Source organism: Podarcis melisellensis (genome assembly GCF_964234715.1).
Source record: "Podarcis melisellensis genome assembly, chromosome: 7".
Taxonomy (NCBI): domain Eukaryota; kingdom Metazoa; phylum Chordata; class Lepidosauria; order Squamata; family Lacertidae; genus Podarcis; species Podarcis melisellensis.
This window is the reverse complement of record NC_138539.1, coordinates 61,709,471-61,736,727: the sequence shown is the minus strand read 5'-3', so window position 1 is coordinate 61,736,727 and position 27,257 is coordinate 61,709,471. Positions and strand designations below refer to the sequence as shown.

Here is a 27,257-nt window from a genome sequence, read left to right as displayed (position 1 = left end):
GGAGGAGAAAACCATGAGTAAGAAGAGGGTGGAGACACAGGTGGCGCTGTGGGTTAAAGCCTCAGCGCCTAGGACTTGCCGATCTAAAGGTCGGCGGTTCGAATCCCTGCGCCTGCCAACCTAGCAGTTCGAAAGCACCTCCGGGTGCAAGTAGATAAATAGGGACCGCTTACCAGCGGGAAGGTAAACGGCGTTTCCGTGTGCAGCTCTGGCTCGCCAGAGCAGCGATGTCACGCTGGCCATGTGACCCGGAAGTGTCTCCGGACAGCGCTGGCCCCTGGCCTCTTAAGTGAGATGGGCGCACAACCCCAGAGTCTGTCAAGACTGGCCCATACGGGCAGGGGTACCTTTACCTTTTTAAGAAGAGGGTGGCATGACAGAGATGTGTAAAATTATGTGGAATGTGGAGAAAGCAGACAAACTTATTTTCTCCATCTTTCATGATGCGATAACTTGGGTTGCATCAAATGAAGCTAAGAGTTGGAAGATTCAGGGCAAACAAAAGGAATCACTTTTTCACACTTTTTTCACACAAAACCAAAATATGTGGTTCATGTGATTTTATCATTGAAAAAGTGAATCCGTTCCTTTTGACAATTGTAAACCTTAATTCCATGACAAGTTTGTAGCAAATGAATTGGCTGTGATGTTCCTAGCAACTGACAAAACTCTATGAAACATTGCATTAAGAGATGAAATTGAGAAATGATACACAATACTGGTATATGTGCTTGATGGCAGGACCTAGGGCTCAGAGCAGGCATGCAAACTTGGGCTCCATGGGGAAGGGTGAAATAGTAGCATGTTGATTATGGAAAAGTTAAACAAATAAACCTGATATTGTATAAGGCTTAACATATTTTAACGTCAGAATATTTTCAATGTTGTCTCCTTGGTTACCTCATGTGGTCAGAAGAATGTGTGCAGTATACATTTGTTATGGTCTTCTGGTTTCTCATGCTTTTAATTGCAGTAGCTGCAGTGATTTGGGGTGTCACACAGAATGTGAGGCACTCTCCCAAATCTTGCTTCAAAGGGAAACTCCACTCAGAGGCTTCCTAGCTTCATTTGCAGTGCCTGCCATGCCTCTATGCTGGCTTCATGCTGCATTCGCAATAGATTGTTATCTTTGGGTACTGATCCGGATAGTAAATCACACTTTCATTTGACTTATAGAATCATAGAATTGTAGAGTTGGAAGGGATCACGAGGGTCATCTCGTCCAAACCCCAGTAATATATACACTCCCCCCACCACCACTTGTAGGTTATATAGTGGGTAAGCTTTAGACATAAAATGTGTCGTGAGATGCAACATGAAGATGCAAATGTGGCTTGGTCATTCCACCATTTTCTACAGACCCTCATTCCCGCCCCCAATTCCCCCCTTTTTCTTATTTATTGAATCAGTCTTATTGTAGCCCACCCCCCACCCCCCAGTTTTCGCTTTTCCTCTAAGAAAGATGTTTTCTTCATCTGACAGCCTGCCACCTTTGCTCTTTTGGTTGGGTGCTACACAGTGGCCATACCAGCTCCCTGAAGGTATGGTAATAGCTAGTTAGTTGCCTCCTTAAACAAGCACAGGCAGGTGAATTGGGCCTGTGGAGCAGGGTGGTTGCTATTGTTGTCCATGCATCCTAGACACAGGAACATTTGGCACAGAGGGAATTCTCAGTGCCCTTGCCTTTTCTTCCTTTCAGATCTCTGGTTTCTCTTATTACTGTTGCTTCCCAAAAGAAAGCAGAAGCTTTGTTCATGTGTGTGTGTGTGTGTGTGTGTGTGCAATTTGAATTCGCAAACTATTTTCCAAGGAAATATAATAGAACTTGAAAGAGGGGGACCCACCTCCAGTACATAAAGAAGGTTATTAGATGGCAGTGTCTTAATGCATTTCTGATAACTCAAAGGGATATATCTGACTCGCCCACACTCATAGCTGACCTAATGAAATCAATAGTCTTAAGTTAATTGCATGTGATTTAAATCCATTCATTTTAGTGGGTCTACTCTGTGTATGTCTTGGGTATAACTCAGTACAGGAGATTCCTGCAAAATAAATACTGTATTTTGCCAAGAAAACTTCTGTAGGTGCTCTGGCCAGCTGATGATCTTGGAACATAAGAACCTCTACTGGATCAGGACAATGGCCGAACTGGTTCTGTTCTTGTAGTGGTCAACTAAATGCTTGTGGGAAGCATATAAGCAGAACCTGAGCACAAGACTTACCCTCCTTGCCCTCAGCCCCTAGCAACTGATATTCAGTGGTATAGTGCTTCTGATAGTGGAGGCGCAACGTGATCATCATGGCTAGTAGCCACTGATAGTCTTATCCTCCATGAATTTGTCTGATTTTCTAAGTCAACCAAGTTGGTGGCCTTCACTGCCCGCTGTGGGAGTGAGTTCCACCATTTAACAGTGTGCATTGCTGAAGAATATCAACAATGGCCTTCATGGTGGAACTGGATGATTACTGTATTGGGTGCTGAAGCTTTAGAAAGGTGCAGATTGCAGAATTATCCCATAAATCTGTTGGTTGGACTAGAAGGTCTGCTATGAATGTTCTGTAAACCTTGGGACCTCACAAATCAGGTTGTTCTGTGGTTTCGTGGCATGGAACATGTTGCTTTTCTGATGTTATTAAATTCCTTCTCCCATGAGACCCAGCTAGCACGGCCAATGGTCAAGGGCTGTAGGAGCTTTAGTCCAGCAACACTTGACAAACTGGACTCTGGCACACAAAGGCTTGTGCCATTACAAATTTGTCATTTTTTGCTACAGTGGAGCAACACCACTATCCCTTTGGAAACAGGGCTGTGGAGAAGCAGAGAAGCTGAGCATCAGCACAAAGCAGAGATGGGGAAGCTGTAGCCCTTCAGTGCAGCCAATGGTCAAAGATGATGGGAGTAGGGGGCCCAGGAGCATCCGAGGGACCATCAGTCCCCATCCCTGGCAGTCTGCAGAACATGAGACTCCTAATCTCAGGGTCGTGGGTTTGAGCCCTATCTTGGGCAAAAAAAATCCTGCATTGCAGGGGGTTGGGCGAGATGACCCACATGGTCCCTTCCAACTCTGCAGCTCTATGATTCTATGATCAGCCAACCAATCCTTCTAGGAATGCCCATGATGAGCAGCCTGGTAAAGTAGCACAACCACCCTGGCTAAAGCACACAACAGCTTTGATGTATCGCAACAGTACTTGCTACTTGTTGTGTAATTCATTTTCTAAGAGCCCAGCCCTTTTCTTCCCGAGCTACTTTTCCTGACCTTTAAAGCTCCCCTGAGGGCACTCCTTTGTTAGGAGCATTGCAAAGTGCTCATACCTGTCACCTGGGGTAAAGTAATCTTTCAACTATCTTTCAAATTATACCCTTTGGCAAAAAAAGAAAAGAAAACCCACCTCCTTGGATCTTGTGAAAGCTACACTGGCTGGAAAGACAGGTCAGCCCTCTTGAGAGCTTCTGTTTTGCCCTTTCCATTGCTCCCAGCTATTTCACAATCTTCAGGAGTGAAACCTGAACAACAACGAAATGTCCAGATATTTACATGCCTTTTCATCCATTTCCTGGGGGGCAAATGAGCCAAAGAAAAGGAAGAAAGGATCTTAGGCATAACCTTGGGGTGGGGGGATCAAAGTGTTTGGATGCCAGAAGTGCATAAAAGATAGCATAAAATTGGTTTCACCATCATGAGATTTCCAAAGAAGCTGGCCTAAGGATTATAGTGGGGGGGCGTGTCCCAAGTAGTACTCACCTGACCCCCCCCCCCAAAAAAATTCAATTGGACTGCTGCTATTATTAGTTTATCTGCAGTGACTTTGATACAAAATAAGGTTCCCATATTTTTCTTGGCCTCCGGCAGTCTCCCATACACAAACTCCAGAAAAAGCCTCATGAACAATAAATATACATACATACGCACATCATTTTTTGGGATGCATTTCCATAGTTAAAACCATGCTCAAGGCGGCTTACAACATGAAGAAGAAACCAGAATTACAAAAGTTGAGAGAAACAATAAATAAAACACATCAAAAGGCACACAACCAGATTGAACAGTTCTAAGATAAATCTTGGTAAGATAGCCAAGAAGATGGTCTCTGGCCTCTTCAGCAGCCTTAGCGTTTGTAGCTGGAGTCAGTCAGGGCCCCTCGCCTCCCAGACCAGGTGGAGAAAGGCCTGCAAGGCAGGGAGGCAGGGAGTCCTTCCAGGACTCACAGCCAATGTGGAATCATCCAAAACAAGGCTTTGATCCTAAGCTAAGTTGACTGAAGGAAGTACATAGTAAGAGCATTTCTGTCCTTTCCTTCTGCCACTCTTCGCACCCACATTTGCCAAGGCTGTGCCAAAGTGACTGCTGCTTCCAGGCCACCTCTGCCATCAGCAAAGCAGACTTGAGGAATCTGTGGCCTTCCAGATCTTGGTTGCTAGACTCCAAACTTCCATCAGCTGCAGGGCCAGTCATTGGGGATGATGAGAGCTGTAACCCAGCCACATCTGGGAGGCCACAGGCTCCCCAGCCTAGCATTAAACCTAGTGCTGGAGACAATCTGCTCAAGGGCCCTTCATGCAACTTTGTTGCGATACCTAGCAGGTTGATAGACCAGCTAAAAACCTGGGGTTATTCTTTTTTATCCCTCTTGCTTGAAAACTGGCACCACAATGCTAGTCTTCCAAACTCAGTAGGCTATTCCTTTTCCATTGATTGTGGCGAGTAATGCCACAAGACCAGAATGCCACCAGTTAAGGCTTGTTGTAGGGATTTGTTGCCCCCAAGAACCTTGGAGCTGCTTACCATTTTTAATGAGAATCAGTTTCATTGGGGAACAAAGGAAGCCAACTAAGTATACCATCTAAGAATCAGTTCAGTATATATATCTGTGGTATTTGGAAGCTTAGCTGCTGAGCAGTGTCCTTGCAACACGCTGGGAATTGTTATTGGGATCAGCCGACACTGAGAGTCAGGAAAGAAACCCATCTGCTTCTACCATAGGAAGGAAGTGGAATTATGCAGTTGAGAGTAAGCGACATTTATTGAGCATAATTTGCTGTTGCAGGTTTGTTGCAGAATGTTGTGCGTTGATGCTACTATTGCGTTGTAAATAATATTATGCACGCTGTGTCTACTGTTACATTAGTGCTTTCCCTCTACCCCAGAGATAGGTAAACAAGCAGATCAGAATCTGCTGGTAGATGTTTGTGTGATCTGTAGTAGATAGACACAGCTTTCTGAAACCCAGTTGCTTAACAACAGGAAGTAAAATATGCAAGTTAAAAAACAAAACTCTCTGGGAGGAATTCATTATATGGCTAGCGGTGCATTTAGGGCAGCATGACTGGTTCCTCTGCACTGGGCGCCAAGCCTAGGGGGTGCTGCAGGACATTGCAACTGTAATGTAGTGAATTGAGCAGAACAGAAGATGAGAAGTGGAGGGTGCTGAATTTTGGGCCCACACAGGGCACTGCTGAAATTTGAAAGATCAAAATCTGCCTCTGCTATGGCCATTGTTCCACCAGTGCAAACATTTCAGTTTGCCAGGTGGAAGGGTCCCCCATCTCTTGTCTCCCCCCTGCACTGTTTTTTAGGGGGGTTCTCCCACCTACCTGCTGAACCAATTTTGGGGGCACAAGGGCAGGGGTAAGCAGCTCTGCATTACTAGAAGTCCTTATGTTAGCAAGACACATTTGCCGAATCTTTCCCTCTGTGCTGTTCACCTATAACAGGCTTCCTCAACCTTGGCCCTCCAGATGTTTTGAGACTACAATTCCCATCATCCCTGACCACTGGTCCTGCTAGCTAGGGATCATGGGAGTTGTAGGCCAAAACCATCTGGAGGGCCGAGGTTGAGGAAGCCTGACCTATAACATATTCATATTCATTGATTCCCTTATACCACATCTTAGTGCAACCCTGTGGGGTAGTTTTAGAGGTTTGTGCTTAGAATCCTTAATCTGCAGTAACTCAATACATATATACACCTGGAGAATTTGGGCTACAGTAGGTAAGGCTCCCATGCTCCAAAAGCACCGTTTTGCATTGTTCTGCAGCCGCTATTTTGCACCGGCTCTGATTGGTGGACCTTTGGGCCATAGTAAAAATGAAGTAGATGGCACAAATTTCACCTTTGCTGTGCTCCATTCATGCCTGTGTGCAGTGCAACCAGTTCTGTTGACTCTCAGCATTTCTTCCAAAAGTTGGTATTGGGTCCAGGAACACAAACATTCCTCATGGCATTTGCAGGACGTATCATAAGCAGCACATGCAGACTGACCGGAGATAGCATTTCCTCCAGGCTCGTCCTTGTGCATGGACATTCAACTTTGTTTTACTGCAGGGTTCACAGTTCGACAGGAAAACCATACCTCCCTTTGTGATGCAGAAACTATTTGTACAGCTGGAGATTTTGGAAAAAAACTTTTAGAGATCAGGATATGTGTATTGTTTTTAACGCAAGCTGGCTCGGGCAAAAGCCAGAGGCTTCCAAGTAGAAACCTTTGAAGAAACTGAGATGAATGAGGATCTCCAACAGGGTGGCACAACAGTGTTCACTTCTTCAAGAGCGAACCACCTCGTTTTAAGAATAAGACTTATATTTCTCTTGTGTTCTCTCCTCAACAAACAGGTGTCCCCGGCTCCATGCCAGATGGTAAATGGGAAGGTGACCTGAGAGCTGTCAAGTGGAGCAATGATGAAACTAAACATGGAGGATGTCACGGTAAAGAACACGTAGTTTTGGCGTTTTGTTTCAGTCAACCGTGGGAAGCTTGATTCTCCCCACTGATTTTTTCCCCAAAACCATTGTTAACATCCATAAAGTTGGAAAGATAAAGATCCAGTTAGTAAGGTAATAGGGTAAAATGGGACTTTGTTTTTAGTAGACCTACATAAGGCTGCTCAGCTGTCTCACGTACACAAGCACACCCTTGCTCAGTTGACTATATCTGGGAACAAATCCGTAGGAGATGGGACTGTGAAGAAAAAGAAAAGGAGAAGAAAAAATCAGATGCACAGAGGTGGAGGAAAGGGGAGAGTAGGAGGCAGAAGGAGTGGCATATTGAGAGGAGGGCAGAAGGAAGGAAGGAGTAAAGAACAGGAGAAAAACAAAGATGTAATGAGCAGAAAACTATTGACAAAATAGAAAAGAAAAGAAGAGGAGCTAGGAAAAAAATAGAAGGGAAGGCACACAAAACAATGGTTTTGAACTGCAGCCATAGTGAACAAGCTTAGAGGAAATGACAATGTGGGTGCAGCAGCCAGAATTTTCCTGGAAAGGGAACTGCCTGCTACTCCCTTCCCTCGGCAGTAGTGCATTGTCATTTTGCGCAGCCGCTAGAGATGGAGCCACCAGCCAGCGTGGAGGGAAGGGGGCTGCTTGGGGACAAGGATCCAGGGTGTGGTCGTTCCAGCCCTCCTGAATGTCACACCTGAAGCAAACTGCCTTCCTTTGATTCCAGACAGGGCAGTCTCCTATTTCTGCTTCCTTTCTTTATTGCTCTTTTGTTTATTTCTCTGTAGCTTTGTGTACTTTGCTTATCCAGCCATGTAGCACACACCTCCTTGAATCTGAAAGGAAAACAAGGACGGGAATGTGGTTTTGCTACACAGCAGAGATTTCCCTCTTGCAACACAGCTCTCGATACTATGTGGTCACATTAAATGTTTCCATTGGTGATACACTGAGAATGCTCCACTAGCGCACCCCCCCCCAATTTTTTTAGTAATATGTCAGATGGAAATTACATAAAATATTTACACACATAGAATCATACAATAATAGAATTACAATTACACACACAGAATCATAGAACTGTAGAGTTGGAAGGGACCCCGAGGGTCATCTATCTCAACCCCCTACAATGCAGGAATCTCAACTAAATCATACATGGCTGATGACCACCCAGCCTCTGCTTAAAAACATTAAAGGAAGGAGAGTCCACCACCTGGGATTCTGTTTCACTGTCAAACTCCTCCCACTGTCAGAAAGTTCTTCCTGATACAGTGGTACCTTGGGTAAAGAACATAATTCATTCCGGAGGTCTGTTCTTAACCTGAAACTGTTCTTAATCTGAAGCACCAATTTAGCTAATGGGGCCTCCTGCTGCTGCCGCACCGCCAGAGCACAATTTCTGTTCTCATCCTGAAGCTAAGTTCATAACCCAAGGTACTATTTCTGCATTAGCGGAGTCTGTAACCTGAAGCGTATATAACCCGAGGTACCACTGTATTTAGCTGGAATTTCCTTCCTTGTAACTTGAAGCCATCGGTTCAGGTCCTAGCCTCCAGATGATGAGAAAACAAGCTTGCTCCATCTTTAGATATTACTCCAGCCCTTTAGATAGTAAAGATGGCTATCATATCTCCTCTTAGTCTCCTCTTTTCCAGGCTAAACATACCCAACTCCCTCAACCTTTCCTCATAAGACTTGGTTTCCACACCCTTAATCATCTTGGTTGCCCTCCTCTGCACAGATTCCAGCCTGTCAATATCCTCCTTAAATTGTGGCAGCAAGAAATGGACACAGTATTCTAGGAGTGGTCTGACCAACATAAGGTCTCGGGCACAGGCATGGATTCCAGGCCCTTCTTGTCTTGTCCACAAAAAAAGAAGAAAAGTTTTTGTGTGTGATTATTATTTTCTCCCCCTATTCCTTGGCAGGTCGTTATGTCAGAGCCATTTGTATCTATGGAACTGGTGATCTGAAGTGGCTGCTAAAATCCAAAAGCCTTTTTGCTAACAAGTTTGAACTGGAAACATACCCACCAACCGTGGAATGCCTGGAGTTGAGTGTTCGGGAGAGAGCACTCAATCAGAGTGAGATACCGGTGGAACCAAGTTGGTACCTATAGGAAAAGATACCTTTTAAGTTGATGAACAGAAACAATCATGGAAAGCCAGCATTTTGGATGGACCATTCATCGCACCTTGAAGCTGTGCTTCTTCAGGATACTCAATACGAGCCGTTTTTATAACACTTTAAATACCTTTGCACTAAGGCTGAAACAAGATTTCAGGGCAATCAATATATTAGCTGAACTTCCTTGATATTTTAAAGATTTTGGAAAAGGGTTATTCGCCCTGCCCAGAAAAAAACACTCAGGTATTATTTATTAATACTTTGGGAACTGGTTTGTATTAACCAAGAGAAAGACAGTGACTTCAGATTTCAAGCTGGTCATGTTAGAGCTTGCCCTTTGTTACAGTCAGGTCTTGCTAAGTGATGGTTCAGGTCAGTGGATTAAAATTGACTACATCTCTTCAGCTTCAGCTTTCAACTCGTTAGCTGGACAACTTGTGCCAGCTTCTGCTGTCCTACATACAAGCATTGTACTTGATACTGAATTGACCTCTGCCAGCAATTTAGAAACCTGCTTCCTGGACCTCCAGGGTTCTCTCAGTAGAAGGAGAACCCCACACCCAACCCCACAAATGTTAACTGAGTTTTATCTCCCCTCTTTAGCCCAGGAAGTATTGCATGTATGGCAGGGATAGTGTGGGAAGTCTGAATCACAGCCCCAGAGGGTTAAGTAGGAGAGTGAAATAGAAACTCAGAGATGGGAAGGGAAATATTTCTATTGGACCAGTTGCCTGTTTACACTTGCTACATTTGGCTTGACTGTTAATTGATCCCAGAAATAAAAAAGAAAGGGGCTATCAGTGGTGTCCAGGACCTAGTTCATTAGGCCCAACTCTCTTTGTGGCAAGGAACTGTTGCTTGGGAGAAACGAGACTGCTTTATTCAGATGAAATGAGCCTAAGCACTATTGGACACATTCTGATAAAGTTAAGCCAGGTTTTTTTTCTCCCAGGTGAAGCCTCCAGGGGGCACCATTGAGAATCCCAGCCTGTGTATGTGTGTACACAAATGCGCATGTGGGGGGGTTGCAAACTGGGTCTTTGACTCGGGTGAAATAAAGTCTAGTTTCACCTCTGGTTAAGCAGGAGTCATTTCCACTTCTGAAAACATATCTGCCCACAATCTAAATCTCCCAACTTCTGGGATTTAGAGAGAAGACAGAAAAGGTGATTAAGAAGTGCTTAAAAGCATTGGGGAGAAAGCTAAATAGCCCGGAGACGTTTCTCTCTCCAGATGTTAAGATTATAAAGTGATTATACACACACACACACACACACACACTTTTGTGCAAGATTCCAACCTTCTCCCCATATATATGCAGAATGGGGTGGAGGTTGGAATCTTTCACAAAAGGTTTTATCCAGTCCAATGTCCACCTCCTCTTCTGAATGCATGAAAACGGTGTGTTAAAATTTGGGGTTGATGGATTTGTTAATAAAATACCCACTTTGAAAACAGCCCTTCAACTTGTGATACAATTTTAGTTAAGCTCTTTCTGTGAAACACGTTGTTGTTTAGTCATTTAGTCGTGTCCGACTCTTCGTGACCCCATGGACCAGAGCACACCAGGCACTCCTGTCTTCCACTGCCTCCCACAGTTTGGTCAAACTCATGCTGGTAGCTTCAAGAACACTATCCAACCATCTCATCCTCTGTCGTCCCCTTCTCCTTGTGCCCTCCATCTTTCCCAACATCAGGGTCTTATCCAGGGAGTCTTCTCTTCTCATGAGGTGGCCAAAGTATTGGAGCCTCAGCTTCACACATAACCTGTCTCAAATATTGTTCATTTACTGCTGCATTTTTAACCGAATCGTATGTTTTCCTACTAAGGAAGCACATTTGCACATACCAAGCATTGGAGGCTACTCACTGTAAAAATAAATAAATAAATAATAAAGTTGATTGGTTTCTTGTTAATTTTTAAAAGCAACCCTCACCAAACTGATCGCAAGTTGCAGGTATTACTCAGTGTCTCCATGCTATGAAAAGTTTCACCTGCTAATTTCTACCAAATTGCTTTAAATGGCAAAGACCACTGTATGAATTGGTGACAGAAGCTTGGGCCAGCTGTAGTAACAACTTTCAGGACAAGGAATTCAACATTTGGATGGTACTGACCATGCCATAGGTTACAAACAGAAATTGTGTGGATGCTAGAAAATCCAAAGGTTCTAATCTTCTGATTATTTTGAATATTTTAAAAACAGAACACGAGGTAGGATGGGTTGTCAACACTTTGGGGACAATGGGCATATTTGGAATGCTGAGAGAGTACTGCTGTGGGCGCCAGTCACAAAATGGCTACCATGGAGGTTACGATCCTCGGAGGAAGGGCCGTATAAAAATTTAACAAACATATAATAATAATAATTTATTATTTCTACCCTGCCCATCTGGCTGAGTTTCCCCAGTCACTCCAGGCTGCTCCCAGTCGAGTGTTAAAAACAATACAGCATTAAATATTAAAAACTTCCCTAAACAGGGCTGCCTTCAGATGTCTTCTAAACGTCAGATAGTTGTTTATTTCCTTTACATCTGATGGGAGGGTGTTCCACAGGCGCCACTACTGAGAAGGCCCTCTGCCTGGTTCCCTGTCACCTCACTTCTCGCAATGAGGGAACCACCAGAAGGCCCTCAGCGCTGGATCAAACAAACAAATAGCAGACCAGGCTGTTTGCTAAGTGCTGCATATCAGGAATGTTGGGTGTATACATTGTGGAATCTCAGTCACAGAAAACAGCCATTTAGTAGAGTTGTCTTTACTAGGTTATCACCAACATACTCACAAGGTTATCAGTGCATAGACAAACAGCAGTTAGGCTATCTGTCAAGATAGGGATGCAGCTGGGCCACTAGATGAAGCTGGTGGCCACTGAGGCCACCTGAGCCTCAAGCAAAGGTTCCAGAAGTAGTCCCAAGCTATGTGTCTGCTCCTTCCAAGGGAGCATAACCCCATCAGGAGCAGTTGTTACAAGTAGTCTTCTCTTTCTGAGCCCAGAGAGGGTTCTTTGCTTCAAAGTCCTTTCTCTGTTAGTCCCAGTGGCGTAGCGTGGGGGGTGCAGGGGGGGCCGCCCGCACTGGGCGCAACATCTGGGGGTTAGGGAAATCCACGGGTTAGGGGGCGCAAATCCATGGGTTAGGGGGTGCAAATTACTTGCCTTGCCCCGGGTGCTGATAACCCATGCTACGCCACTGGTTAGTCCACAGCCAAGTCCTTAGTTCATTGGCTTGCAAAGCTCTGCAACAGATAAGAGGTTTTCGAATTCTAAAGTGTGGCAATATCCCAACTTCTTCCTCAGATGATCTCTTCGAAAAATCCGAACTTGAATCCACAACCCCAACAGAAAGCCTTCAACAATTCCTGCAATCTCCTCCCACAACCCACACAGTATGTTGCCCTTGTATACATGAAGTTACTTGCCAAATCTGCCCAATAACACACGTGAAGAGTTGCAAGGTGCCTGCAGGTGCATTATGGGTGATTGAGTTGTGTTTTCTAACTTACGAAGAATTAACCCGTTAACTGCATTACCAAGGGACGCTAAGCAGTGTTGCTAGGCTATAGAATGAATGTTGAAATGCACATTATACAAATGAGATACTCCCAGGTGTTCCTGTCATCCTTTTAAATAAAAGGTACAGAGAAAAATATGAACCAGAACTGACCTTTGACCAACCCCCCCCCCATTCTTGACGATGTGCGCATTGCAGCTACTTTTGACCTTTCTCAAGGTCAGATATGTAGAGGCGAATCTTTTCATAGCATGCTTAAAATAAAATTAAAAGTAGTGGAAACAGATTCTGCTGCCTAATTTGTGTGCATCAAGCTGTTGTTAAAAGGCACAGCAGACCCATTAAAAATCAAAGCTGCAACTGGAAGTCAAGCAGTTGTTCACCATTAAAAAAACCAAAAAGGATTATCAACTGCGTCTTTTCCACACTAGCTTGTTTGCCAGTACTGTCTAGGCAAAAACGATATCTGATGACAAGGAAGTGTAAAACAGAGACACCAATATTGTTTTGCATCATTTGCCTTTTGAACAGCAAAAAGTTCATGAGTTTCCATCAACAGTTTTAAGGGCAAGTCTTATCACTGGCATTTCTAAGCTGCTCTAAGAGCCTTTTGGGTGAGTGAGCAGGAAATTAAATGAAAAAATAACAATGCACAGCTAAATCATAAAACCTGTTTAGTTAGAATTACAAACCCTCTCAGTTCAGCAAAGCTTTCTTCCTTAGTGAGCAGGGTTAGGATTGCAGCTTGAATCTGTGAAGGTTACTCAAGAGCCAGCCACACTTTGCTCAATGGAAATTACTACAAAGTTGGTGTGTTCAGGATTGCAGCTTTGGAGTCCCGTTGACTTCAGCAAGGCTGATCTTCTACCTGCAAAGACTGCAGGTGCCTTTCCTTAGGATCACAACCTAAACAGGCAATGAGAATTCATGGTGTGGGGTGGGGGAATTACATGGTCAGTTCAGAACTGTTAAAACGACCTCTTTCCTCACACATATCACTATAATCGGTACAAATACATACAGGCAGAGTGGGTAGGAGTCATTCTACAACCAATCTTTCCTCCATTTCATATACTTCATTCTAGGGAACTGTGTGTGTGTTTGTGCAATGGAAATTAATAAAACGAAGTTATTCAGATGCATTCCATGATAACGAATTACTGGAAGAAACATGAACTTCCTTCCCTGCACTCTTTTAAATCCTTTAATTACATGTTTGTTCAGTTGCATTTATTGTATTTTAATGTTCTGCTGGAAGCCGCCCAGAGTGGCTGAGGAAACCAAGCCAGATGGGCAGGATATAAATAATAAATTGTTGTTGTTGTCATTTACATTTATCCAGTTGCATTTATATAGTTATATAGTTCCCTGACCTTTTCCTGACGCAGTTCTGAACTTTGTGAAGAGTTCATTTGTAATAATAATATTAAAAACAGCTTCATACAACACCCTCCCTTTAAAATAATACACTGATCAAATCAGCTCCATACACTTAAAGCACAAGGCTATCTCCAAAAAATCCAGGGACCTGTAGTTTACCCCTCACAGAGCTACCATCCCTAGTACCCTTAACAAACTACATTTCCCAGGATTCTTTGGGGAAAACATTGTGTTTTCAATGCATGGTCTGGATGTGACCAGGCTTAATTTCATGCCACCATTTAAGTAGCTGTTGGAAAGCCACTTCAGATTATTGTGTGCACTGTTGTCCCAGAGTGTGCCGGTGAGTAAAATCACACCATTCATTGTTGGACTTAACTCTTTATTAACAAAAACATGACCTCCACAGACTTGGCTGAAGGTCAGGTATAATGAGCACAGCAGCTCATTCCCTGTGGGTCTTACTCCATGAAATCAGTTGCTGAGAGTAAGGTCCCTGCCTCCCCACAGCTGTCTATGTTACCTCCTCTCCAAGGTGTTTTCCAAACAATCGGAGACTGTGCCTGCGTGCAGCCAATCGCTCTGTTCTTTTTATGCCTCTCCTGATTCTGGGAGATGGGCAGAAGGAGCTTGTCACAGCAGGAGTCAGGAAGCGGAGACACCTGTGACTCTCCACCAGCCTGACTCATCTCTGTCTCTTGACCTTCCTCATGCCAGTTGCCAGCTTCAGCTTCTGATTCTTGACTTTCTGCCACAGACTCTCACAGCTCACCAAGCCCTTCCGCTTCCGACACCTACTCTTTCCAGTCTTCTCTCTCTGACTACTCATCGTTGTCACATCCCACTCCCCAGACTCTAAGCCTTCTTCCCTTGGTTGGTTTCCCAACCTGGTTCCTCCCACCATGCCTTTGCATCCAACCAGCCCGTGACAATTGTCCACACATAGTACACACAACACACACTTTCACACATATGTGATTAGGGCATGCCACAGGGTGGTTCACAGTAGGGCTGCTACTAATTCTACCTCAGTAGCTGTGCCTAACTAGTTCCATCTGGTATGCAGGCTGAGACCCTATCTGCCCACGGACTGTCTCGCCAGAGTGGTGCATGCTCTGGTTATCTCTTGCTTAGATTACTGCAATGTGCTCTACGTGGGGCTACCTTTGAAGGTGACCCGGAAACTACAATTAATCCAGAATGTGGCAGCCAGACTGGTGACTGGGAGCGGCCGCCGAGACCATATAACACCATTCTTGAAAGACCTACACTGGCTCCCAGTACGTTTCCGAGCACAATTCAAAGTGTTGGTGCTGACCTTTAAAGCCCTAAACGGCCTCGGTCCAGTATACCTGAAGGAGCGTCTCCACCTCCATCGTTCAGCCTGGACACTGAGGTCCAGTGCCGAGGGCCTTCTGGTGGTTCCCTTGCTGCGAGAAGCCAAGTTACAGGGAACCAGGCAGAGGGCCTTCTCGGTAGTGGCACCTGCCCTGTGGAATGCCCTCCCACCAGATGTCAAAGAGAACAACAACTACCAGACTTTTAGAAGACATCTGAAGGCAGCCCTCTACAGACCACTGTATTTTTTTATTTTATTTTTTTTAGACCACTGCATTTTAATACTATGTTGGAAGCTGCCCAGAGTGGCTGGGGAAACCCAGCCAGATGGGCGGGGTATAAATAATAAATTCTATTCTAACAACAGCTTGATCTACAAAAATAAGCAAAGGAGGCATTTCATCTCTCATGACAATGTGGTAGTGAAAGGATTGGTTGGGGAGATCCCCACTGAGCCACAGACATTTTGCCGACTGAGACAGAGCAAGACGGGGTACCCTCCCCCCTCATGCTATGGTCCACAGTACTTAAGACTAGTCAAGTTACTTTGGAACTTGAAGGCAGAAAATCACACAAATGCCTCTTTCCGGCAGCAAAAATAGTCATAAATCAAAACTATCCATTTGCTGCCTTTCTACTCTTTCTCTTGCCTCACTCTGCCTAGTGGTAGGTCTATCCCTATCCACAAAGGCTTACTGGGGAACCTTGAGGCAGTCACTGTTTCTCAACCTAATCCACCTCACAGTGTTGTTGTGAATATAAAGGTGATGTATCCCTTTACATCAGCCTGGAATCTTGGAGGAAGTATGGGGACACAGAACTGACAGGCAGGGTATGACATTTATCTTGTGAAATCTGATAACTGCTGCAAAACAACCCACTGTGACAAAAGCCAGTTGAAAAGGTGCTGAGCATCGTAACCTCCACTGACCTTAATGGTATTTCATGCAGCTTGCACCCAATCTTTTCTGCAAAGAGGCACAACAGGTAAAGTAGATGCTGACTGCAAGCAAAACACCTGTGCACTATTACAAGCTGCAGGTCATATGGCTACGATACTTGGCTTGAAAAGCTAGGGTTGCCCTCTTTCAAAAAGCAAAAACCTTTGCGGAACTTTCCTGTGAACAATGTTTCAAACTATGTTAGCAGAGCTGCTGTATCTTTTCAACACCTGCAAAATACGTTGCCTCTTTGTTTATTCTCCATCTAACACCATGAAGCCCCAAAGGATTCCTCAGAGCACAAAAGATCCACTTTGCTTTGGAGTCCTGGGTGTGTTTCTGTGATAGCTGCCACCGAGAATGCCTTCTGCCAGGCGGCTGCCACCAGCACCCTGAGCCTCTGAGGATGGAGGAACTACCAAGAGGGCTGCCTCTGCCTGTCTCAGCATCCTAGAGAAGGAGGCAGTCTTCCATATATTTGAGGCCCGATTCATTTAGGACTTTAAACACCAACTTAAGCACCTTGAACTGGGCCCAGGAACAAACCGACAACCGATGCAGCTGTTTTGAAACAGTGGTGATACAAGATCTAAATGGAACCCTAGCTGTTAATTTGGCTGGTGCATTTCTGAACCAACTGATGTCTCCAAGTCGTCTTCAAGGGCAGTCCCCTTTACAGCGTGTTGTAGTAATAATCCAACCTGGAAGTAACTGGAGAATGGAGTAGAGTGGCCAGATCATCTCCATCCAAAAGGGTACTGCATCTAATCCATCACTGCCTCCATGCATGGATCTAACACCTCAACCACCTCTCCTGACTCAGATGGAACAGAGAAAGAGCAGGGTGCCATCAGCTCCTGGAGGCTTTGTATAGATCAGTGGTTCCCAATTAGGGGTCCACGGCCCCAGCTCCCCCCCCCCATTTTTTGTCATTTTTGCATGGCAATATCAAATTTTTATGGTCTTCTTGTTCGTTTTCAGCATACTTAAAATCCTTTGCTTATTAGGGGCTACCCCACATTTTGTTCAAAAAATTGCTTTGTAGAGGTAATTGCCATAGAGTTATCAAAATTTTCAAAAGTAAGGGGTCCATGGCTTGGCTTTTGAAAAATAGGGGGTCCTCAGTAATTTAGCTAATTGGGAACCACTGATATAGATGAGAAATGGCACAGGGGGATAAGATTGAACCCTGTGAGACACCCCAAGACAACTCCCATGTTGCTGAATGGTAGCCTTCCATGATGACTACATTCTGGAATGGAGATACGTTCCCAACCAAGTATGTGTGCACATTGAACTGTTTTTTTCTTTGACTTCTAAGTATCATAGCTACAAGTGTTAGGCATTGTTTCTGTAACAGTGGGTGTGCCTTTATTTTGATTGTGTTGTAGAACATACATGAGTAATAAGTGCCCTGTATAATATTTCACAAGATAATAAATAACTCATGCTCAAGCTACACCCACCTGAAGGCAAATATGTCGGTTAAGGTTCTATGGAATGGCTTTAGACATTGTACACTTAGGTAAAAAGGTAAAAGGAAAAGGACCCTTGATGGTTAAGTCCAGTCAAAGGTGACTATAGGGTTGCAGCACTCATCTCACTTTCAGGCCGAGGGAGCCGGCGTTTGTCCACAGACAGCTTTCAGGGTCATGTGGCCAGCAGGACTAAACTGCTTCTGGTCCAATGGAACACCGTGATGGACACCAGAGTGCACGGAAACGACGTTTACCTTCCTGCTGGAGCGGTACCTATTTATCTACTTGCACTGGTGTGCTTTTGAACTGCTAGGTTGGCAGGAGCTGAGACAAAGCAACGGGAGCTCACCCCGTCACGGAAATTCAAACCACCAACCTTCCAGTTGGCAAGCCCAAGAGGCTTGGTGGTTTATACCACAGCAGCACCTGCATTTCTGGGATTGTACATTCAATGATGTGCCATAACGTCAATCCCTCATTGACATCTGCTTCCACCTACATTGATTTTTCAGAAAACAACAAAACCAGAGGTTTTTTCCTTTTTCTTTCTTTTTAAAATCTGTCCCCCGCCCCCCAGGCCTTCACATCTCTAAGCTAAACCATGGCATACTACTGCATAGCAGGGCAACAGAAGGATCTCTGGAGGAGTGCTGTGATCTCTCTGGGAGTGCACACATTTGCTGGTTCGTGCTAAGTCATGGTTTGGCTAAGTGTTATGTGCCAACCAGGTCTTAGGTGGCAATTCTATACAGTTACTTAGGCCCAAGTCCCATGGAACTCACTGGGGGCTTACTTCTAAAAAGGCATGTTTAGGACTGTGCTCTCAATAATCCCGAATATTCTAGCTTGCTCTACACAAATAACTATTTGATATCAAGGAGTTAAAGGCAGAGGAGCTTATTTTGGCACTGGAAAGCAATTTCCTCCTATCCTTTTATAATCTGCAAACAAAGGATTGTTTTTTCATGGCTCCAAGTTTATGAGGAGAGTTTGAGATTCCCACGCATGCATATCTAGTTGCATTTGGTTAAAAGTCCTCAGTTTGCAGTTGTAATTTGTTTTGTGGAAACAAGACAGGCAAGGCGAGGCTGAAATTGCTTTTGAATTGAGAAGCTTCATCCCATGGCCTTCCAATGCCATTAAAACCCAAGAAGAAAAAGGCCAGTTCATTAGAGGTGGCTGTGGTGAAAAGCGTGCTCTCTGCATATGCTCCGAAACACTCTTAACATTCCACTGAAATTTATAGAGAACCGAACCCTGGTATTCAAAGCAGTCTCTGCAGATGGTGTGTGCAAAGGTAAAGAAAGAATGAAACCCAGCTTCAAAAGCCCTTCCTATTGGCCGATGATACTGTGCGCGGTGGAGGTGTTTGCTAAAATGATTTCAAACTTTGCCATAAAGTATCCTGCACCTGCAATGCCAGTTCTCTCTCTCAGAGAATTAGACAAGCACATTTTGATGGCCTGTACAAACCCCCAAATAGGGACGCAGGTGGCGCTGTAGGTTAAACCACAGAGCCTAGGACTTGCCGATCAGAAGGTCAGCGGTTCGAATCCCCACGATGGGGTGAGCTCCCGTTGCTCGGTCCCTGCTCCTGCCAACCTAGCAGTTCAAAAGCACGTCAAAGTGCAAGTAGATAAATAGGTACCACTCTGGCGGGAAGGTAAACGGCGTTTCCGTGCGCTGCTCTGGTTCGCCAGAAGCGGCTTACTCATGCTGGCCATAAGACCCATAAGCTGTACGCTGGCTGCCTCGGCCTATAGAGCGAGATGAGCGTGCAACCCCAGAGTCAGTCCCGACTAGACCTAATGGTCAGGGGTCCCTTTACCTTTACCTTACAAACCCCCAAACAAGTGCTGTCATATATTATTAGTGGTGGTTTCACAAGATCAGCCCTCAGATATAACATTTTTCCTGGCAATAGGAATTGTAATTGATTGCATGTTTGCTTCCTATATTCTAAATTAATAAAAAAACATTAAAAAGAGCCATCACCTCCCATCCTCAAGCACATCTGCTTGAACATAGTTGAATACCATCCCTATGGGAAAGGGCCATAGCTCAGTAGTAGGTTATCTGCCTTGCATGCAGAACATCCCAGGACTAGGTATAGGGATGCCTTAACTGGGATTTGGCCATCACAAACAGAAATCACTTTAAAAACAAACAAACGAAAAAGTCTGGGGAAATCTGGAAGCATTGCAACCCATGTCAGAAGTGTAGATTTTGTCAGAAGTGTAGATTTTAAGAATAACTTAAAAACTTCAATTTTATTTTATTTTTGGAGATTTTGCAAAAAAACACCCAAAAAGTTCAATAACTTTGGGCAAAACTAAAAAAAAATCTCAATAACTCCCCCCCGCCCCAAAATACACCTGGAGAGCCATTGCCGCTCAGTGTAGACAATACTGAACTAGGTGGACCAAGAATTGTAGAGCTGGAAGGGAGTCCGAGGGTCATCTAGTCCAACCCCCTGCAATGCAGGAATCAAATCAGAACCAGGATTCAGTATAAAACAGCTTCTTATGCACGCACCTCTCCAAAAAACAGCAACAAGGGACGGCAGCTAAGCAAGAGAATCACCGCACTGACAGCGCTTGGCTCGTGAGCTCCGGGCAAAGTGCCGCTCGTCCCTCGCTCTCCAGCACGGAAACTTCGGGCGTGCTGCTGGTTGTCCACGCTTGCGCGCTCCCGCAGCGGAGAGGACTCTGGGAGACCGAGTAGCTCGGCGTCAGTGGGGGAGGGGGAGCGTCCCAGGCAATCCTCACGCTGTGCGCCCTTGGAGGAAGAAGGTCAGTCTGGGGCGCTGCGCTGTGCGCTCCGTTGCAGCAGGGGGGTTGGAGTCTGGGGCGCTGCGCTGTGCGCTCCTTTGCCTTTGCTGCATCTTCCCTCTGAGTTACAATTTGGGGTTGGAGGAGTAGGAACTATGGATTCCGCCCACATTCCGCCCCATTGCAATGGTCTATGGCTGCCTGGTTGGTACAAATGTGGGGCGATCAAGCCAAAGTGGTGGATTTGCTTCCTATATGGGGGAAAGAGATTCCCTACTTTGCAGGTGCATCGGGGCACCTTGCAGCATTGGGCACGCTGCCCTCGCTTGCAGGAAGCGCCCGATCATCGCGAAGGTTGTGCCGCCGGCTAGACTCAGCCGGTCTCCGCCCATTGCCCGGCCTGTTTATTATTAGCCCATCTAAAGGCCGAGAGTTACAGTTCTGCCGCCGCCGGGATACAGTTTCTCTCTCTCCCGAATACTGACTGTTTCCTTACTGGGTGCTACATTGTTTTAGACTCCAGATCAGGCACAGGCAAAATCGGCCCTCCAGATGTTTTGGAACTACAACTCCCATCATCCCTGACCACTGGTCCCATTAGCTAGGGATGATGGGAGTTGTAGTCCTAAAACATCTGGAGGGCCGAGTTTGCCTATGCCTGTTCTAGATGCTGGTGGAGGCTTGGAGCCCCTGAACAGTGGCATGGCAGGTGGATGTTCAACAGGTCAGCAGGGTGTGGAAGGGGTTAACTCCCCCCCCAACTTGTTTCAAGGCCCTTTCTGGTGGTTCACCTAATGCCAGCTGTTTTGCTGAGGTCCTTGCACCTGTTTGCTGATTCTGACCCAGAAAAGCACTTAGAATCATAGAATTGTAGCATTGGAAGGGACCCCAAGGGTCATCTAGTCCATCTAGTTACATATGTAACCCAAGGTACCACTGTAGATGGATGTGTGCTTTTTTACACTTGGATTTCCCCTGCAGATTTATGAACTGTAGTCAGGAGTAGATAAGCTACTGTTGTTTCATGACCTTCACTTCCCCTGTGGTGGGACTCATTCATTGGTACTGTTTCGTTCCCACCCACCTTCTTCCAAGGACATCGAAGCAGAGCTCTCGCCTCAACAAATCTGCGTTCTGCTGTGTCAAAGTGTTGTGTTGGGAAGGTCACCTAACATGGTAAGATCTGCCTTACAGTGGAACTGACTGCAAAGAGGTAATGGTGGAGTCTCCCTTCCTGGAGGCCTTCAAGCAGAGGCTAGGAAGCCCTCTGGATTGAACTAAGCATTGGAGGGAACCCTGGATTGGAGGGTTCCAATTCACTGATTTAGGCATCATCACCAGTAGGAGATGGCATGGTAGGGATGCGACACTCACCTGACTTCTCTCTGGCTGCATCACTGCTGCATAGCTGGACAGAAAGGGGAGAGGAGAGGAGCAGCGATGGTGGTGAGATCAGTGCAGTGCAAATGCACCGGTGGAGCCAAGCCAATGCTCCTGCTGCCATGTTTGCACTGCACTGGCCTTGTTGACATGCCTTGTTGACATGTCATGGTGATACTTGGCAGTTCTTAAATTTGCAAGTGAAATCCAAGTGTAAAACAGGTATATGCAAACATTTCAGGTCATGGAATGCGTACCTTTTTATCCTGTTGCGCTTGCCCCCCCCCCTTCAGCCTCCTCTGCACAACATCACCTCCAAGAAAGGAGAGAGAAGCTTTAAGATAAGGACGTATTGCTGTAAAAGAACGTGACTTTGGGAAGTGGAACTGCGTGCCCCTAGCAAACAAACAGGTGAGATGAAAGCCAGATGAAGGAGAGAGGTCATTTTTGTTCTGAGTTACCTTCTACTGCCCCTTGCAAGAAGACGGGTCTGTAGCCCCTAAGCTTGCCTCGTGTGCAACTGTGCATGCAATGCATGCTAAATAAGGGTATGTTTACAGTGCATTTAGACCTGGGAAATCTTGCGTTGGTTTTCCTGATTATAAGGCTAGCACTTCCGTCCCATTTGCTAATATATCATTCACGGTACCTGTCGCATTCTGGAACTGTGGCTTTTGGATCAACATACTGGCAGGTCACATTAAATTTAATTCACAAGTAGGCTTGGCATGGCACAACAACAAACGTCATTGGACAGCGTAATTACTCCCCCACTCTTTCCGCACATACATGCTTCTGTTCCCCTTTGATTCCCCCATGAAGACAGTAGGGGAGAAATACATGCTGGTATTCTGCCCCACATTTCATCACTTTATGCCTGAGATTTTCTGGGCTAGTGGGGGTTGCAAGCATCTTTTTTCCCCTGGAAGCAATGAACACAGAAATGGGTGCTAACATTCCATTATGTTCCACTCCGAAAGTGTTTTTTACTTTGTGTGAAAGATTGGATATAATGTATTTAATAAGTTTTGATGAATGAATGCGGCATTGCAGCCTCCAATTTTAATAGCCATGAAATCCTTCACCATCGGCTCAGCTGAAAATATTTGAACATTGCATTTTCATCTTTATGTTCCAGAATGAGTACGGACTGGCTTGGCTACAGTTACGCAGCACTGGTTGCTTCAGGTGGAGTAATTGGCTATGCAAAAGCAGGTATAGTATTAAGAAGTCAGACCCTTTTTCTGTTTTCTCCATCCTTCATTCAGCATTGTGACATGGACATTTGTGCTTCGTATCCTTTGCTGGTACAATAATTTTTAGGACTCAGAACTCACTTCATTCCCATTATCACCAAATGCTGAGAGATTCAGGGCAGACAAAATCATTTATTCACACAGCACATTAAAATAATTATTTCAATTATTATTTAAAAGCAGCATGATCATGTAATGTGTTTTTTAATTTTACTTAAAAAAATTAAGCATGTGTTTTCTTCCCTGGGACCATTTGGTTAACGGTTCATTACAGTTTTTCCAAATAAGGTTAGCTATGGACTTGGCACCCACAAGATGTAATGTCCCTTCATTGTCTTTTCTCAAAAAGAAATACTAGTTTGTAGATTTAATAATGGAACTCGCTTCCCAGAGGACCTCATTAGGCCGCCTCTGCTCTTCCTTGTCGACAAATTATTTTTCTGTTCCAGGAGCCTTTCAGGGGCTAGATGAGTTTTAATTGCTGTTGGCTAGCTTGCCTTGAAAAGGGGCCTGTTGCTAGTAATTTGAGCCACTTTAAATTAATTTATTATGTGCTGTTTTTATTCTCTTTTAGGATCCCAGTTTTAACGGTAGTATTATATTGTCTTGTGACATGCATTGAAGTAAAATATTCAGACAAACTGAATGGCCAGCCCCTGTTCATTTGCATTTGTGTCCTCCCTCACTTTAGTAAGCCTTTCAATGCTGAAGAAATCCAAGGGAGTTTTGCAGCTCATTAGCCTTCCACAATCCTCTTGTACTTTTACTCTAGGTAGCGTTCCTTCTCTTGCTGCTGGTCTCTTGTTTGGTGGTTTAGCAGGCGTGGGTGCTTACCAGCAGTCTCAGGATCCCAAGAATGTTTGGCTTTCTCTGAGTAAGTATTTTATTTAGATTTATTTGACCAAAACAACAACATCATCCCACCCAATGTGATTCCTCCTTCTGCAATCTCTTCCTTCCCAAATCATAAACTCACGGTCAGCCATTGTTGCTTGCAAAGTTCCCATTTGCTGCAAAGGAAATGGGATGTGGCATGCCCAGCAAGCCTCCCCCAATGTACCACTGTTGCCTGGTGTCCTTTCTCCATTTTTATAATAGTGGCAGCCTACATTCAAATTCTAGCAATGAAACACAACGTGGAACCAGAAACTGCAGAATTTGGGGGTTTGATGTAAGGAATTATAACGTTCCTTATGGAGGCTCGGGCTGTGGTCTAAACGTGACCATGTCTTATGGCATGCGTAGGCAAACTAAGGCCCAGGGTCCAATCGCCTTCTCAATCTGGCCTGCAGACAGTCCGGGAATCAGAGTGTTTTTACATGAGTAGAATGTGTCCTTTTATTTAAAATGCATCTCTGGGTTGTTTGTGGGGCCTGCCTGGTGTTTTTACATGAGTAGAATGCGTGTGTTTACTTAAAATTGGTGTTTTTACATGAGTAGAATGTGTGCTTTTACTTAAAATCTCTGGGTTATTTGTGGGGCACAGGAATTTGTTCTTTAAAAAAAAATTAGTTCGGCACCCCAAGGACTGGCCCCCTGCTGAAAAGGTTTGCTGACCCGTCTTATGGTATCAGGTGATTCCTAGGTTGGCAGTCCCAACCTCTTTTAAAGTGTTCTGCAGAGGGTTGGCCACCCCTGGATCCAGGCAGGAGTCCAAGGGGTGGACAGTGGAAAGGGGATTTGTCAGATTCTGTGTCACCCATGAGGCAGGGCTGGGAGGAGTCCAGGTGGTCAAAGGGAGGAGGAGAGCAGGCAGAGAAAGAGTTGTGCTATCTCCAAGGACAAGGTGGGGCTTAAAGTGGCAGCAGCAGCTGGAGCTGCTGTGCAGAAGTCGCCAGTGTCTTACGTGCACTGCATCAGATGAGGGGGATTAACTAAGCTGGAAGGGGCGTCATTGTGCTGTTGCTCCAAGGGTCCAGGTTGCAGCACAAGTCTGAAGGGGGAGGTGCCCAGCTAGCTATTTAGCAGGAGCGGTGCATATAATTACTGCAGTTTAGGAGCTGATGTAATAGTTGCCAATAAAGAACTAAACTTTCCAACGCTTGTCTTCACTGGAGCTGGGTGTGCTCAGAGGACACCCCTTGTCTTAAGGCACAGGACGTAACAATTTGGCAGGGGCTAGAAAGGTCTAGGTCTGCATGGGGGAAGCACCTGGGAACCTTATGCATCCAACCTTCAGCTCCACTGAACAAAATGCAGGATGTAAATGTAACACTTGAATGAAGCTCTGGCTTGCATTAAGCTTTACAGGTAATGTGGACTAATGTATCCTCCTCAATTCTTGTGATTTCCCCCCATTAGTTGCTTCTGGAACCTTAACCGCTGTGATGGGAATGAGGTTCTATAACTCCAGGAAATTCATGCCCGCAGGGTTAATTGCTGGTGCCAGGTACAAAATTCCATTTTCCTTCTCCATCTTTCCTGCCATGAACTATTATTTGGTTTAATGGAATGTGGGTACCTGTAAGATATAGTTAACACAGTCATAACATGGACTCGTCATTATCGTAAACTACAGTGAAACATTTAGATTATGGTACTCTGCCGCTTACTGAAATGTTGCTTTGTGTTTGAATTTAAACAGTCTGTTGATGGTGGGAAAACTTGGACTACAGCTGATGGAAAAACCCCTCCAGCCATAAGCGTGCAACAGATAAAAAGCAAATAAAATACCTGAAGACAGCTTTCAAGCCACATAAAAACAGCTGAAGTTTTTGACTTTTAAAAATATTGCCAGCATCTGGAGAAGATACTTGACTACAGAAGCAAACCAGCATATTATCTCTATTGGCTCCTTTTGCACAATTCTAAAGTGTCATAGCTACAAAATTACAGCTTCCACATCACACTTTTTAAATTAAAAAACGTACACATTTCTTCCCATAGCCCTGTGCACTTGAAGATTGTGAATGGGGGAAAAGTGGCAGTGATAACCACTGCTGCTGCTGTGTTATCTATCATAAATATTTCCTTAACTTGTATCATATTTCACTTCTCTGTCTTGAAAAACTGAAATTTTCGATGCTGCATAGAGGGACTTCTTAGTATAAATTTGTATCTGTACTTACAGGGCTACTATCAAGGTGACTAATTTTGTTTAAGTGTCTACAAATAATATATATTTTAAAAATCAGGTGAAAGTTTGCTAAATCTGTTGAGTTTTGGTTTTTTTAAAAGATAGTAGTAAATAAACCATTTATCCAATAATAAAAAACAATTAGTTCTAAGTACCTTTCAGGGTGGAAGGCAGATTTTGTTTTGTGCGTCTCTGTGTGTATGGGTGTGTTTTACTTGCTGGCTGCCCTTGGTCAGCAGTACCTGAAAATATACTATTCAGGTAAAGATACTAAATGCTTACACAGATATTTGTTGATGGTTAATTGCCTTTAAAGAGATTATGGTACTGATCCAGTGATTACCGTATTTTTCGTCCCATAGGACGCACCTAGTTTTTTGGGGGGGAAATAAAGGGAAAAAATTTTTCCTTTATTTCCCGCCCAAAACCAGGTTGGGGAACAGCGGTATGATGGCGCTCTGCCTCCCCGCTGTCCCCCGAGCTTGTGGGGCTGGCCGATGTCTGCCTGGCGCGCTGGGCGCTCTGCTTCAGGGCGCCCTGCGCACCGGGCGGCAGGCTGCTATCCGCAGCGTGGGGAGCCCTGCGGGAGTTCCTGCGGGCTCCCCAGGCTTGCGGATAGCTTCCTGAAGCCTGGAGAGAGAGGGGTCGGTGCGCACTGACCCCTCTCGCTCTCCAAGCTTCAACAAAAGCCTGTATTTGCCCTATAGGATGCACACAGATTCATTTTCCCCTTCATTTTTGGAGGGGGGAAAGTGCGTCCTATAGGGCGAAAAATACGGTATGTGGGTGCTGTGATATATCCATAGCAGTTGAATGGAATGAATACATTCCCCCAATATTGCATGAGGATAGCACTGCATTGCAGCCACTGAAGCAGAGCCGGGCAGGGCATTGTTTTTATAATGGTCCAGAAAGACCCTAAAAGTAGATAAAGTACAGTCCTAAATGGCTTCATGAATACATAACCCCTTGCTGCTGAAGTAGCAAGAGAGCTGCTTCTTCCTTTGTCTGATTCAGGCAATTTTAATCACACCATAAACACAAGCAGTCCAGACATTACGTTATCACAATGACACTTTCTAAGTTTTCAAAATTTCCTGCCGCAACCAACATCTCAACTTTGAAGTCATGCACCCCTGTTAGCATAGGAGCCAACTCCTAGGGGCTATGGGGGCTTTGGCCCCCACAAAAAAAATATTTGAGGGGGACATTTCCCAAAGTTGATGGGCTTTGCCATTCACATGGTGTGTGTGCATTGTGTCATGTGATCAATT

General features: G+C 44.9%; 2 protein-coding genes across 5 annotated transcripts in view; both read left to right on the top strand.

The window, feature by feature from the left end:
- GCNT2 (glucosaminyl (N-acetyl) transferase 2 (I blood group)) overlaps positions 1–9,249 on the top strand; it is a 55,525-nt gene extending 46,276 nt beyond the window's left edge. For all 4 annotated transcript variants that reach the window (XM_081918261.1, XM_081918262.1, XM_081918263.1 and 1 more), the window contains 2 exons: positions 6,619–6,711; positions 8,652–9,249. In XM_081918261.1, the coding sequence (XP_081774387.1) occupies positions 6,619–6,711; positions 8,652–8,842 (284 nt within the window). In that variant the 3' untranslated portion in view covers positions 8,843–9,249. The remainder of the gene's footprint in view (positions 1–6,618; positions 6,712–8,651) is intronic.
- Positions 9,250–20,170: 10,921 nt separating this feature from the next.
- Positions 20,171–26,137, top strand: LOC309373812 (transmembrane protein 14C-like). Its single transcript, XM_081918362.1, has 6 exons — positions 20,171–20,292; positions 21,945–22,062; positions 22,790–22,866; positions 23,680–23,781; positions 25,209–25,296; positions 25,492–26,137. The coding sequence occupies exons 3-6, from the start codon at positions 22,791–22,793 to the stop codon at positions 25,547–25,549; spliced, it is 324 nt and encodes a 107-aa protein (XP_081774488.1). The 5' UTR covers positions 20,171–20,292; positions 21,945–22,062; position 22,790; the 3' UTR covers positions 25,550–26,137.
- Positions 26,138–27,257: the final 1,120 nt, after the last annotated feature.

Bases quoted from the DNA above. Each gene is read 5' to 3' on its own strand.
- LOC309373812 (XM_081918362.1), top strand. From the start codon at position 22,791: ATGAGTACGGACTGGCTTGGCTACAGTTACGCAGCACTGGTTGCTTCA. The intron at 22,867-23,679 runs GTATAGTATTAA...CTTTTACTCTAG, and splicing joins AATTGGCTATGCAAAAGCAG to GTAGCGTTCCTTCTCTTGCT. The intron at 25,297-25,491 runs GTACAAAATTCC...GAATTTAAACAG, and splicing joins GGGTTAATTGCTGGTGCCAG to TCTGTTGATGGTGGGAAAAC.